The following is a 15,155-nucleotide window of genomic DNA, read 5'->3' as shown; positions in this document are numbered from 1 at the left end:
AATGAATACAGTGAGAGACAAATAAATACAGACAGAACAGCGGCTAAAAGGGGAAGAAGAGGAGGAGACACCGGAGAGGAAGTGTGTAAAGTCAAAGGGTGACGGAAGAGGGGGACTAAAGTTGATCCCTCTGAACTCTTTAAGAGGTTTTATTTTGTATTTCTTCTTCTGCTGCGTTCAATCCCACAAGCCTGGATTTAATATAGTATGATGGCAACCGGGTGCGCTTTTTAAAGAACTAACAACTCAAGTAAAAAGTCCGACATGTGATCAAAACAAAAAACAGAAGAGCAGGTCAGTAAGGAGGGAAAATGCAGGTAAGAAAAAGACGATGCGAGAGAACCCTCACTCACAATCTGCCGAAGATAACGGGAACATACTTAAATCATTCAAAAGAATACAAAAATTGCCTCGTTGCCTTTGTTTTTTTTTTGTTAGTTTTTACTTGAAAAAATACTTTAAAAAGTAACAAATCAACAGAAAACAGTAGTGGTGGAAGTTTGAGCTCGACTTTGACGGGAGGACGCGTTCAAAAATGGAGTCATTTTAAACGTGACCTCTCGTCCGTCGAGCTCTGGGGTGAACGTTACACATGACTAAGGAGGGGAGGAGGTCGGGGGTTTGTTTGTTTTTTTGACTAAGTTAGCAGAAGGGGATGTGGACGCTGTGCTGTCGATATTAAGACTTGTCGGCTGATTTGAGGAGGTTTTCTTTGCTCCTTCTCTTCACGTCCCAGTTGTAGACTCGTGCCATGTCTGAGGGGAGCAGTGAGTTAAAGAACAACAGCAGCAGGGCGACACTTTGATTGTTAGCATTTGTTAGGTATACAGCAGCTCTCAAACAGAAAAGCAACCTGTGTGTTCACTTTTCAAGGTTTTCTGACATAAATCAGTTAATCAGAAAAATAAATCGGTACAATGAATGAATAATGAAAACATTTTGTATGGAGGTGTCAGTCGAGTCAGGTTGATAATTTAAGGTACGACTTATATTTGATGGTACAGTTATAATCGGTACAATATCGTTATAACGGCATGACAATCGGCACAGAGGAGATCGAGCTGGCTGGAAATAAAACGGCTTTTGAGAATCTGATTTTAAAATAACAACTTGTTTCCAAGGCAAACAAATTAACTACGTAGCATATTTACTCATGGTAGAAGCACACGAACCAAAGAAAACATGGTAGGGTGATAGGGTTTGAAGTCACGTGGAGAACGGACCAAAACATGATGGCCACAACATCACAGAGCCGTTCCTGATGGGGTTCAGGTGTGGTACGATTACGGCCTATGATGGTACGGTACGATTACGGCCTATGATTGTACAGTACGATTATGGACTTTAGTGGTACAATTACAGACTTTAGTAGAACAGTACGATTACGGACTATGATGGTGCGATTATGGACTATGATGGTACAGTACGATTAGACTTTAGTGGAACAGTACAATTACGGACTATGATGGTGCGATTATGGACTTTAGCTTAACATTTAAACGGGTCAATTAGCAATTAATATTGTGTTTTTAAAAGGCATTTATAGGGATTATAACAAACCCCGTTTTAACATCAAAGATGTGATTTTCAGATATTTAGAAAGATAATAGACTCCAAACAAGCATCACTGTAACAGCATTCGGCTGCACGCAGACAAAGAATAATTTTATGTGTAATATTTGTTTTTCTTACCATCCGATTTGCCATCTTATTATTACCTACTGACACTACTACTATAGAACTTTCTATAGCTTGGAATCAGGAACCTGAGTGGACAACACAGTGGAAGGATACTGACTTCGGTGGTGGTGAACTGGTCTCGCAGGAAGTCCAGATCATCCTCGAGTGTCTCTAGGTTACGAGATGCTGTGGATAGATTTTTCTCTAGGAGAGCCTGGGCTTCATCGATGTCGTACTCTAACATGACGTTAGCCTTCAGGGGGGGACAGTAAGAGGACTCAAGTTATGGCCTTTACCTTCGTGATTCATCAACAACCATTGACATATCTTCCGAACTCTCCTCACAAGTCTCATTGTACAACGTTTCTGGTTTTGTGATAAAAGACTTTATCCTGGGCTCTACTTACCCCTAACCATAGGCAGACTTTATCGGTGGGCGGCACTGAGGCCTTGCAGTAAACATTGTCAGCCAGTAGGAAGTGTGTCTCCATGGGGTCTGTGGTCTCCTGGGAAGAGAAGCCACAATAGAAAACCAGTCAAACAGAGTTCCTTCATGTATTGTCACTTTGTTTATTTTACCAGCCGTTCATATTAACTTATAGCTTATACTAACTTCCTGAGTAAACACGCCAGAATCGACTCAAACACTGTTACATTGCATACCACCTCAGAAAATCGTGCAGCAGCATTGGCTGAATATTTATTGTCGATGGAACCACAACTAGTTTGGTGGAGAAGTCGGTACTTCGCTTTCTAACACTTCCCATTTGGAGCCACGATTGCTGAGTTTTTAAACCAATCACCTCTGCTCAACATCTTAGCTCATAACAAATGTATGAGCTCTTATTGCTTATTTTCATTTCATTAGTATCTTGACAGTATAATATGTAGATTTAGACATTCCTCCACAAGTACCCACAAGGGGGTGGTCATGTACCACAGTTTGAGAACCAGTGGTGTTGATAAAATACAAGATCATAAGGTGCAAATTCAAATACAGCCCAAACCTCGAGAGCATAACAACTCAAGTTAAACTAACTTTCAAAACTTCAAGAATCTTCAAACTCATCAGAAATATTGACTTAATACTAATGTTTGGAAAAACAGATGAATGAAAGACGATACAAACCTTTTTCTTCTGCATGTGTCGAAGGATTTCTAGCGTCTGTGTGATTTGTGGGATCTGGCTTTTCAACCTTCATCAAGAGAAACGACAAGTTTGAGTCAAACAAGGAAGAAATTAAATAACACAAACAAATTAACACTTGACTGTGAAGCTTTAGAAGACTCTATATAAACTATTCTGTTTCTTGTGGAAACAACAAACTTCTCTATTGTTTCACAATCTGGACTGAAGTATTTCTAGAGATCAGGATCTTAATGTAAGACTTTCACTAGTAAGATTAATTATGTTTCCTGGCAGCCACACTGCAGTGTCAGCTCATTGAATCTCAGTAGTTTAAGTGTGTTTTTGTTGGGTGTTACCTGAGTTTCTTCTGAGACAGGTTGAGCTCCATGTATTTATATTTCTGGTACTGTTCGTCCAGCTTCCTCAGCGCTGAGTCGGCTGTCTCGTTGCCCGGTTGCTTCATAAAAGAGTCGACATCCTCCTGTGAACGGAGAGCAAGAGACGTTAAAGCAGTTCAACGGCAACTTCCGTGATGGACAGCTCTAGAGAAAGTCACGATGAGAGCGGTCTAAATGTGAAGGAAAGGAGCTTCAGTGCTTCCTTTCTTATCTCCTACATCCTCTACGAAAGGATCTCTAACATCTACATGCCACCTCCAACTGAACCTCTCGAAAACGGTTTCATTTCGTGGGCGCTGTAGTTTCTCCGTCATGCCTGGAAACGAAGGGCAGGTGGAGGGGGTTGCAATCGACACCGCTACACACCACGAAACCGCCACGCCTGCCCTTTCAGTATAAAAGCATATATATTTCATCACGGTCAACAGTGAGCAGGATAGTCGACGTGCGAGTTTGTAACGGTGACCCCCGAAACCCTACCGGACACGTCTCCGTCACATACCGCGTTGAATTCAACGGGGAGCAAAGCGGAGAGCTGCTTCTTGAACCGGATCGTGACGGAGCTGACGGTGGTTTGATACATTGACTAGTATTTAACGCGTCGCGTCCACGCCGGACACATCTCCGTCACATACCGCGTTGAATTCAACGGGGAGCAAAGCGGAGAGCTGCTTCTTGAACCGGACCGTGACGGAGCTGACGGTGGTTTGATACATTGACTATAGTATTTAACGTGTCGTGTCCACGCCGGACACGTCTCCGTCACATACTGCGTTGAATTCAACGGGGAGCAAAGCAGAGAGCTGCTTCTTGAACCGGACCGTGACGGAGCTGGTGGTGGTTTGATACATTGACTAGTATTTAACGTGTCGCGTCCACGCCCGGGTTCAGAAGCTCCTCAACGCCTTCTTCTTGCCTCCTTGACCCGGCGCCATTGACTTTCAGCAATTCGTCACCACACATTTGTGTCTTAGGTGAAAACTATGACATGTTACGAGCTGAACCGCAAAACAAAACGACCAATATTTAACAGACAAACACACAAACAGAGTGGAATAGTTGTTATATTATAGTATTTTTGGAGTCCCCTAGCACCTGTATGATGTTTATGATTAATTTTAAAGGTTTAAACGAGCTGTTAAAGTCTAAATGACATATGACAGTTAATTAATACGAGCTAACGGCTAGTTAACCTGGCTAACACTGAAGCTAATTTAAATAATTTTTTAAAAAAGCCTAAAGAGGAAACGTGCTAATAGTGACACACACACACACACACACACACACACACACACACACACACACACACACACACACACACACACACACCGTGCCCATACATGGAGCTGTAGCCGCCCAGCAGCCGTTAGCGCTCGTGCTAACTTAGCTGGTAGCCACAGCATGACTCGCGCTCGCGCACAGAACGCACACAGAGAGAAGCTCACGAGCGCCTAACGTTAGTTTTTTGGCGGTATTTGTTTCCCGCCGTCGGACGCGCGGTGACGTGTACCCACCACGAACACAGCCTCAGGGATGCCGAGGTGCTTCTTCTTTGTCTGCACGGCGCCGCTGGTCTCTATGGTCGCAGCCATCTTGGAGAGAGGCTACTCCTTCCTGCCTGACGTCCGAGTCTGATGAGGAGGGAGGAGGGAGGAGGAGAGGGGGAGGAGAGAGGAGAGAGGAGGGAGGGGGGAGGAGAGATGAGAGGAGGGAGGAGGAAAGGGGGAGGAAAGGAGAGAGGAGGAGGAGGGAGGAGAGGAGGGAGGCTGTCTCTAGTGCTCACACCCTGCTACTGCTGCTAGTACTACTATTATACTACTACTATACTACTAATACTGATAGACTTGAAGTATAGTTTTTACATTTTACTTCACGACATGTATTTCGTATCTGTAAGACAAGACAACATTACTAGTATTACTATTATAAATACTGATAAACTTGAAGTATAGTTTTTACATTTTACTTCACGACATGTATTTCATATCTGTAAGACAAGACAACAATACTAGTATTACTACTTGAAGTATAGTTTTTACATTTTACTCTACGACATGTATTTCGTATCTGTAAGACAAGACAACAGTACTAGTATAAATACTGATAAACTTGAAGTATAGTTTTTACATTTTACTTCACGACATGATTTCATATCTGTAAGAGAAGACAAGACAACAGTACTAGTACTACTATTATAAATACTGATAAACTTGAAGTATAGTTTTTACATTTTACTTCATGACATGTTTTTTATATCTGTAAGACAAGACAACAGTACTAGTATAACTATTATAAATACTAATAAACTTGAAGTATAGTTTTTACATTTTACTTCACGACATGATTTCATATTTGTAAGACAAGACAAATTTATTGTTTTTATTAGTTTTCTCTTATTTATTAATTATATTATACTTTAATTTTATTTTATTTTATCTAACTATATAGCTAAAAAAGATCATCTAAGATATACTAAATATATATATATATATATCGGTACACACAGCATATTGATGTGTAAATCACAATTCCTCATATGGATGCAAATTTTTGCATATGAAATTACATCAGTTTGCAGTAAATGGTTGATCCTCGTGGGTTTTTTAAATACTTATAGAAATATGTTCATCTTTGTGGTGAAAAGTTTGTTACAGTCTAAGATAGACGACAACTGTTAACTGTTAACGACTCTAGCGTTCCTATATATCGGTCGTAAGAACACCTGTGAAGCGCAGTGATACATGCAGTGCTGTTATTCTCTATATCAGCACTGGTGGAACGACTCTCGTCCAATCAAATCACTTGGTGGGAACTAACTGTTGTATCATTTTATTTAAATCGCACCAAAAGTTATCTTGTGATACTTTTACGTACAGATCAGATAGAAAGCATCAAGTCAAGTCAAGTTATTAAAAACTTAAATTTAGGTACATCATACAAGCCAACGAGTGTGCAACAAAAAATGATGTGGCAGGTTAACAAATGAGAGTTTATGAATACAACAGAATAAAATATAAGTAACAAGACATAAAAACTTGTAAATATGTAAATAAAACAGATGAATTTGATTCACATTTGAGGTCCAATCATTTGATTTTTGATCCTTTACAAATGACTTCATCTTCTTCTCAAAAGCAGTCCGATCTTTGATTTGAACTTTATTTCACTGTCACGGCTGATTAAGCCCAGGATGCAAACACACATGGAAATTCACTGTCGTCGATCTGGATGCAAAGTTCAGAATTTAAAATGTAAATGTATTCACTGTTTGGACAAATTAAATTGACCTGACAATTTGTCAGTAACCGTTCGGTTATTAGCTTCATCACACCGAATTGTCGTTACATCGTGAACTGAACATCTTTGTTTGCATGTATAATGTTAAGTAAATTTTGTGCGTACATTTAAACAAGTGGAAAGGCTAACACGGAAAACAAAATGTGTGAGTTATCGAAGACACACTGTGTCTGGTTGAGGTGCTGGAGCTTTCTCTTCTTCAAGTATTTTCAGCTCTGGAAGCTTCAACCAGGTCAGTTTTAACTCTGTGGTTGTACCTGCATCGCCCAGCTTCGTTCTCACCTACCAACAGAAACAGGACAAAGACATAAACCTTTAGCTTATTTAAATTTAGATACTCCAAGTGCCTGTACATGAAATGTGAAAGGTGGCAGTCACCCAGTTTGTGATTGAATCCAGCACAGCCGGATTCGCCATGTCCACTCCGTCAGCAGACAGCTTCAGTCTCATCAGGTGTTTCTTCACTGGATCTGGAAGAGGAAATAATTAACCCAATGAGACCTCATTAATACTTAAAGGAATAGTTGAACACTCTGTCTTGGCTGATGATTACTGCAGAAATATCACTAGTGTTTCCTGTTATTCACCCAATAATGTCTGTTTTGTTCCAAGAACAGTTTCATAATGAAATGATAATATTTATACACTTCAAGCGGAAATAGGTTGAAGAAATGGTTCAAAAAGTTGTACATTGTATTTTATATTTAAAAATGTATCGGAGGAAATCTGGGGCACTTTTTTTCCATGTCATACCCATTCATACATTTACAACTAGTGTGTTTATGATCAAAGTTTAACTTTAAAACTGGATTGGACATCAAAACTCATTTTACTGGTTTGGACTTTGTTCACTGTCCTCCTTTACACGAACAAGTGATTGTGTCCGTCTGGGAAGAGATGTCAGCCAAACCTACCTGAAATAAAATCTGACTTCCTAAACCACAAAGAGTTCATCTGCAAACCAACATCCGAAAGACACAGCAGATGAAAAAAAGGATTTGGAACATGTTAGCTACCTAAGTTGACTACATACTATCTGGTCTTAGGGCTTCCATAATATACAAAAGTAAGTTGTACATGTGTTTTATATTTATACTTTGGCAGTCAAATGGTTGCAATTCGAAGAAGAAGAAGTTGTCAAAATACACCAAAGGAGGTATAAAGTATTAAATATATTAATATCATAGGGGGTTATAGAAGAAGATGTTTACCACTGTAGCATAAAAAGGGTCGTACTCCACTGCAAGCCACATCTACCAGTACAAGAGGGTCGCTGATGACGAGTACGCTACAATCAGCAACTCCAGAAGCCTGAGGCTGTAGCGGTTGCCAGGGTAGGAACGAGGTTTCACTCCCATCTGACCACATCCAGGACATCTGTGTCAGCCCGATCCAGACCAAGCCATTCTTCACCATCATCTGCACCTCGTCATTTTCAAGCTGGTCCCGCACTCTGGCCAGGTCCGTGTAGTACCTCCTGCAGTAAGCCTGGGCGTCAAGCCACGTCTTGGGGTTTTTTATCAAAGTAAATCTTTCGGAATTATCAGTAGCCACCGCTGCAAATGACATCAGCTGTTTAAGGTTATTATTTCAGTATTCAAAGCTTTTACACTATATAGTAGAACACAATAAATAAATAAAAAGGTGTTTGTATGTAACAAATGATGCAGTGCTCAATGGTGCAAAAGAGTTCTACTCAGTCTGTGAAAAATTTGAATGATTGTGTGATACTTGTGATACTATTATTTGGTCATCAGTCAAAGATTATGAGATTGCGGCAGGAGTTTGAGCAACAATTTTTCACTCGCCATTCACAGTCAAGGCTAGGAATTGCTGTATTTGATATATCGTAAGTCCAGTAGGAGGGTGAAGCAGAAAAGTAAAAAAGGAATTGTTGAGTTGGGTGATATCTTCGCTTTGTCACTATAAGCGACCTATTTTTAAGTTCCACAATGTATATCTTGTACTTATTATTAATGCAGCTTTAAAATTTGAAATCACAATTTCAGGGCCTTGAAAGCCTTGACATATATATTTAAATCAACCCCGGAGACTGTACACCATCTTAAAATTTAACAATTACTGTATATTTTCTTACTGTGGTAGCAGGTGAAGTTCAGTCTTGTGCTGCAGTCTATAGCAGACCATTTTCCAGTCAACCCATCAATGGTCCCACAGTCACCTATTCCAGGCTGACCACTTGCCCAGTTCCAGTAGGAATCTTCTCCCACTTTGTAGTCATCAGTGTCCGACAGTGACCAACTCCAATTTCTGTGCAAACCTATGAAGATCGCTCTAACGCTACCCGTAACCACATCAGATAGTTTCCTCAGGTCCTGCTCATCGTGGACAGGTGCCAAATCCTTGTATTTCATTCGGCAGTATTTCTGGGCATCTAGCCAGGTTTTGGCATCGCTGACGAAGTGGTACTCACGATTACGAATAGAGGAGAACACCAAATTACACAGACCTGTGGACAATGCAAGGTTGTGTACAGTTTATTCTAACATTCACCTTAAATGCACTTTGTAAGCTAAGATGGCTTAGTGAGGATTGAGAAGAGTATCTTTAATCACCTGAGAGAATCAAGATGCCAAATGTTCCCATCTCCATGGTCTGAGTTTTCTGTAAGAAAATGAGAGACAAACTGAGGTAAAGGAAGTAGCGTCATTCAAACCATCATTCGTTTTAATGATGATGAAACTGACCTGTGGTGGATGAAGAAGACGATCTCTAGTGTGAGAACCTGGAGGCATGCAGTCTTCTCTTGTTTCTACTACTCTGCCTTTTAAAGTAGCACAGCCTTTGTATTCAAAACAGGTGGACTGCACTTTCTCTCCTAGAACATTTTCCTATCCCACCAACTCACTGGAAATACACAGGGTGACGGTTTTGTAGGGTTTACCTGCTGTTAAAACAACATGTGTGTAACACATTTTCTAAACATATTCAAATACTGACTTGTAATCAAGTGAATAGTTTTAGTCACACCACCAACTGTTTCAATGATTTTGCTGAAACTGGATAATTTTTTATGGAGAAAATGATGGACAATTTCCTGATGGACAATAAAGTAAACTGCTGCCAACTGTAGTTGCTGTTAGCTAATGTTAGTACCAGGGGAGTGTTAGTGTTTGTACCACCGGAAGACAAGGTTTTTACGCTTGGGGCATGGGGGAATGCAGCTAGTGTCATGCCAGAACCAGAGCTGGGCAAGCTGCCAATGTAACTGGGCTCAGCAGCCTCAGAGCAAAAATTAGTTAATATTAGACTTACATCCATCAGGTGGTTTATAAGGAGATGAAACGTCAATTTTATACACACAGTTTGTACTACTGCCACCAAGTGGACAAAAAACAATCAATTAATGAGCTCCAAGTAACTCTGATGTATGTAGGAAACTTTGTTACACAGTTTCAGCTGTTTATTTAAGTTTCTTACTGAATGGCTTCCCTCCACAGTCTCCTTGCATGGCTTGGAAAATGGCCTCTAGGAATGCAAAGCACATGTAAACACTGAAGGTCTGTCTGGACTGATGCAAAGGTTTTGCAAAATCTTTGCATCAGTCCAGACAGACATCAGTTCTGGGTCAAAAGTAAAATAAGTAGCTATTCATTCCAAAAACAAATCTCCATAGAACACTGATTAAAACATGGCTAGTCAAGGCGTTGTTCTTGTAATGTTTTTGATGGCCTGATGGAAGGTTAAAATTGTAATAAAACTAAGTTGGCATGCCCTAAATGTCTATGTAACCTGAACATACATGGCACAATGCTATCCTCAGCCCGTAGAGAGGTGTAGATGATGGCATGAGGGACCCAAAGACGCCTTTAAATTTCAAGAAAAACCCACATGACTCATGAGCAATGCAGAAACCTTTGATTTTATTTGTAATTTTGATACTAATGATACAAATACGCCTGTGTAATATTAAAATTAAACAGGTAACACATCGTGATGGGCGTTTTATGAAGCAATAATAACTTGAAAAGAAAATACACGTTTAAAATCTTCACTGATCCATATTTTCTTCTGTCTATTACTATTAAGACTATTGGCCTACTTTCTATTGTAAAATACTTTAAATAGATGGTTTTATTATTCAAGCAGCTGGCTGTGTTTTATCAGGTTTTAATATTTTGTCTGTGAGTGCTTTATGTTGGCCTGATATGAGCTACACTTCACATTTAAAGGTCCAGTGTGTAGGATCTAGTTGCATCTGTTGCCACACTCTTTGCTTTCAAGCATGTAAGACAACCTAGATCCTCCTAAATGTTACACACTGGACCTTTAAAGTTGATTCACCATTACTGTCAAAGGCTCATCCTCAACTATCATGATTAACAGCTGTAATAACCAACGGCGCCGTGTTCTTCCCGTCATCTAAAACACCCGGGCTAAAGAAGGGGAAGATCCTCTCTGTAAACAAACACCCAGTGAAGGTGTAGATATGAGATCTGGCCTCCACGTTAAAGAACGACACAGTCCCCTCCTCGTAATCCGTAAACACTCCGACAATCTGCGGCTTCTCCTTGAGGGTAAGAAGGACGGAGGGGGAGTCCAAAGCGCGATACTCATCCCCACTCCTCAGGCGCATCGTCCAGTAGCCGTTCTCCGGTTTGGAGGTGATCATCCCCTTCCTGTTGACAGACTCTTTGACCACACCGAGGTCCCAGAAGGTCTTTGTCCCCACCGCAACCTGATAACACAAGAGAATATGGAAAAACTGAACATGAACACTGCTACAGGTGTATCCCATGACCATATCTCATGACGCTGGACCTGACCTGGAAGTAGAACCTCCCGGACAGGAAGCCTCTCTTGCCCACAACGCAGATGACAGGGTCAAAACGTTGGGGGTTGTCGGGCACGATGTGGAGCAGCTCACCGCGGCCTGCCTGCTTTCCATCAGGTGACAGGACGATGTTTGGGTGGGCGGTGTCCGGGTCTAAAACAACGTCAACTATGGAGACAGAAAGAAGCTAAATTAATACACAATATGCTACTTTATTTCCAGTATTTATTACCAATATTAGTACTACTACATTTATCAGAAAGCCATTTTATGCACTTTATTCACGGTCGTACGTGTTCTTGCCTTTTGTTTCCAAGTTAAAGGATGGAAGGTAAATGAGAAGTTGAGTGACTGAAGTCAGCAAATTAAAGTTTGGAAGTTTCACATGACCACATTTGTAATATTTTTCAAATTATTTGAAACATTTCGTGAAAATGGGACAATCCTGGTCCATCCTAAGGGAAACCCCACCAGGCACGTCTCCGACATTGAAGCTACATAATAATGTTGAATATGGTTTTACCTGCATATTTCTGCATCTTCTTCATCTCTGTCAACAAGATAAATCATGTTTTGAATTAGTTGTGTCAGTTTCAAAGAGACGTAAAAAATGTTTGACTGTATTTTATCTATTTTAACACTTTACCTTCCGTCTTCAGTCTGTCCAGTTCGTTCTTCACGGTGTCGTCCACTTTGGACAAGGCTTTCCTCGCCGTCCCCACGATGAGTTCAGGGTGGACGCTGATCTCCATCCACTCCTTGGTGGGTGGAGGTGACATGAGAGAGGGCGACCTCTGTGAGAAGGAAGAAATTTGAGCATTATTCTATGGCTCACCCAGCTCCTGTTCTGGAACAACACTGTCTAAGTTAAAATCCTTCTGTATTCACCACAGTTTAAGGATGATTGTAACCTGTAAGAGGTGCAGATGGTCCTCAGTGTTCCTCAGCTCCTCTATCTCAGCGTTTCTCCTCTGCAGTTCAGCGATTTCAGCTTGTAGCTCGTCAATGAGCTCCTTCGACCTTGTCTCTGCTGCTTTCTGCTTCTGGTCGATCTCTGTCCTGGCTTCGGTTTGTCTTTCCTCGATCGAGCGAATCAGAGACGCAAAGAGACGGTCACTCTCCTTCATTTCTTTCTCTGCACTCATCTGGACAGAGAGGAAGATGAATGAACATGAAGATGTAAAATAAAACATTAACTTGAATTAACTTGTGTCAGGGATTAATATTTCCATTAAGGCTCACTGTGCTGTGCTTCAGACAGTTTTTGATCTCCTCCATTTTCTTCAGTCGTTCTTGGATCATCTGCTGAAAATCTTCTTCAGTCTCCTTCATTTGGACCTAAACAGGCAGAAAAGAAACTCTATAAAAGTTATAAAGTTATGTAAAGGTGTCATTCAGCCAGCCTTAGGTCCACCAACAATACACATCTTTGCTGATTCTTAGATTAGGAGGCGGCAGAGGCAAGACTGCCAACATGACAGCAGATTTTGAGGTTCAAAGCAACTCTTCAGAAACCCGAGGATGGCGTCACAGATACACCATCCATTCTTCCCATTGGGATTTCACCACAAAAGACAGAGGTACAAGAAACAAGAAATCTGCAAGATGTACCTCAGTTGTTTTCAAATAAATATGTAGGGCCTTAAAAAAAGGGCCATCCTAAAGATGTTGATGTCATGTGTTCGTCTTTTCTGGAACACAGCCTGGGATCTTTAATAAAAGTAACCCTAAAACTTCTATTAATATCAAAGTTGGTATTGCACCATTTGGGTGGCAGGCAGTTACAGTATCTCTGAACACTTCTTTGGACACCAAATTGTGTGCAAACATGGACGTAGAACTATGGAGATTAGTGTTTTTTTCTGTTATACTTCATGATACATTGGTTTACCCATTGAAGTGCCTCTAAGAGCAGGAAAAAGACGGTACAAACCACCGTCTGTTATTACGGGAAACGTAAGATCTCTCTCCAATAAGAAGTATGGGAAATGTAGCATCACTAAGACGTGGCTGAATGAACTCACAGGGTCAGTAAAGTCTTATCTTATCTTAAAACCATAACAGAGAAATCCACAATCCATAATCTGTTGTTAAACTTTCACTTTTACATTCGTTGAATGGCTTTTCAGCGTACCTTCCTCCCCCCACTCTCGTCCTCTATCGTGACAGCCCGGTGACCTTTGTGCTCGGTCTCGGTGCAGAACTGGCAAACACATTTCTGTTCGTCCCTGCAGAACATCTCCAGCAGCCTCTCGTGCTTCTTACACATCCTGTCCTGCAGGTTCTTCACTGGCTCGATCAGCTTGTGAAGCTTCAAGGTGGCGACCCTCCGGTGAGGCTCCAGGTGGGCTTCACAGTACGAGGTCAGACACACCAGGCAGGACTTCAGCGCCTTCACCTGGAGGGACGTCGTGGCACAAACGTCGCACACCACCTCGCCCGGTTTGGCCATGGACAGCAGCGAGGCCGACGAACAGACGATAATGTTCCGAAATGTGTCGGCCAGCTCCTTGAAGGCCGTGTTGATGCTTATTTCAGGCCGCGGGGTAAATGACTTGTTACAGGTGGGGCACTGGCAGACATCACTGCTGTTCCACATGTTCTGGATGCAGACCTGGCAGAAGTTGTGTCCACATGGGGTGGTGACAGGGTCGGTGAACACTTGCTGACAGATGGTGCACTGGAACTGTTTTTCTGGTAGCATGTTACCGGAGGACGCCATTGTCTGCAGATCAGTAAAAAGGAAGTTAGATAAAGGAAGTGCATGCAAAGATTTACAGTATATCCACAGAACAAACACAACAGTAGTCACATGTAGACAGAATACTGAGCCAGCTACTGAAACATGTTTTTAATGAGAGGTATTAAAGGAAAACATGTTTGACCAACTTCTCAGGTCTGTAACTGTGTAAATATGTAAACTATTCAGGACTCATACACCCTGCACTGTTTGGTGTGTTTAGCACATTAGTCATTGCTTTCACGGCTAAATAAACACACCAAACACACCCACAAAAAATGTTGTACAAATAATTACACTGGTGCACCAACTCCCTGTAACCAATGGCAAAAAAAGTCTTATTACAAATATAAATTATATCATGGCTATGCAAAGAAATCAAGAAATAAAGATTTGCAGCTATTTGTAAAAGTGTAAGTTAAAGTTGTTACTGGCTGGTTTTACGTAAACAAACAGCATGTTACTGTAGCAATACAAGCTGTAACATAACTGCCAAAAACTAAATAAAAAATAAACTTAACTGTGGATGCTTTTATGTGGGTTTATTGGAAAAATACGTTGGAATATGAGGGAAATATTCCATTATGCTAACCAAGCCAACACTATAATATGAGGGAAATATTCCATTATGCTAACCAAGCCAACACTATTTAAGTTAATTTCTCTCAGCATAAAGTTGTGTTATTTTAATTAAATGTTATTTAAAAACTTCCCAGTTTACAAAAGTTAGATACTAGATGCCATTTGATGCCACTGTAAGTTTTAAGTTAAGAACTAGCTTAGGTAGTTATGTGCACATCTCCATTTAGTAAACAATAAACTACTACAACGTAGCTGGTGCCAGGCTAAGCTTAGCAAAATCTACCTACCTACATGTCTAAAACTATGAAATCAAAATGTTACATCTCATTATTTTTAATACTGTAAAAACAAATCATTATAATTATAACAATTAAAATGATTAAATCCCATTTCCTTATGTAAAAATAGACTGTCATTCCACTTTACAATAACCACAAAACATGGTTTATGCATTCATATCAACTTGACCATTGGCCCAAAACTACTGTTGTAGACACAACCTGTATCTAAGTTTGTCATTCAATCCCAGAATAA

At 40.7% G+C, this 15,155-nt stretch overlaps 2 protein-coding genes across 5 annotated transcripts in view; both read right to left on the bottom strand.

Moving 5' to 3' along the window:
• Positions 1-380: 380 nt before the first annotated feature.
• Positions 381-4,870, bottom strand: vbp1 (von Hippel-Lindau binding protein 1). 2 transcript variants are annotated; one of them, XM_019266569.2, is made up of 6 exons: positions 4,722-4,870; positions 3,166-3,290; positions 2,810-2,876; positions 2,088-2,186; positions 1,795-1,933; positions 381-755 (listed from the first exon to the last, which is right to left on the bottom strand). In XM_019266569.2, exons 1-6 carry the CDS (start codon positions 4,797-4,799, stop codon positions 679-681), a joined length of 585 nt encoding a protein of 194 aa, XP_019122114.1. In that variant the 5' UTR covers positions 4,800-4,870; the 3' UTR covers positions 381-678. The 2 variants fall into 2 exon arrangements, with proteins under 2 accessions (XP_019122114.1, XP_027143523.1); XM_027287722.1 differs by lacking the exon at positions 4,722-4,870 and adding an exon at positions 4,548-4,571.
• A 5,543-nt stretch (positions 4,871-10,413) lies between these two features.
• Positions 10,414-15,155, bottom strand: part of LOC104936985 (zinc finger protein RFP) — a 9,367-nt gene continuing 4,625 nt past the window's right edge. For all 3 annotated transcript variants that reach the window (XM_027287691.1, XM_027287692.1, XM_019266591.2), the window contains 7 exons: positions 13,434-14,024; positions 12,542-12,637; positions 12,211-12,444; positions 11,946-12,093; positions 11,823-11,849; positions 11,292-11,467; positions 10,414-11,203 (listed from right to left, as the gene is read on the bottom strand). In XM_027287691.1, coding sequence (XP_027143492.1) covers positions 10,832-11,203; positions 11,292-11,467; positions 11,823-11,849; positions 11,946-12,093; positions 12,211-12,444; positions 12,542-12,637; positions 13,434-14,021 — 1,641 coding nt within the window. In that variant the 5' untranslated portion in view covers positions 14,022-14,024 and the 3' untranslated portion in view covers positions 10,414-10,831. The remainder of the gene's footprint in view (positions 11,204-11,291; positions 11,468-11,822; positions 11,850-11,945; positions 12,094-12,210; positions 12,445-12,541; positions 12,638-13,433; positions 14,025-15,155) is intronic.

The sequence above is a fragment of the Larimichthys crocea genome, chromosome XIV, assembly GCF_000972845.2.
Source record: "Larimichthys crocea isolate SSNF chromosome XIV, L_crocea_2.0, whole genome shotgun sequence".
Classification (NCBI taxonomy): Eukaryota; Metazoa; Chordata; class Actinopteri; family Sciaenidae; genus Larimichthys; species Larimichthys crocea.
The sequence above is the reverse complement of the archived record's forward strand: the minus strand, read 5'-3'. Positions and strand labels throughout refer to the sequence as shown.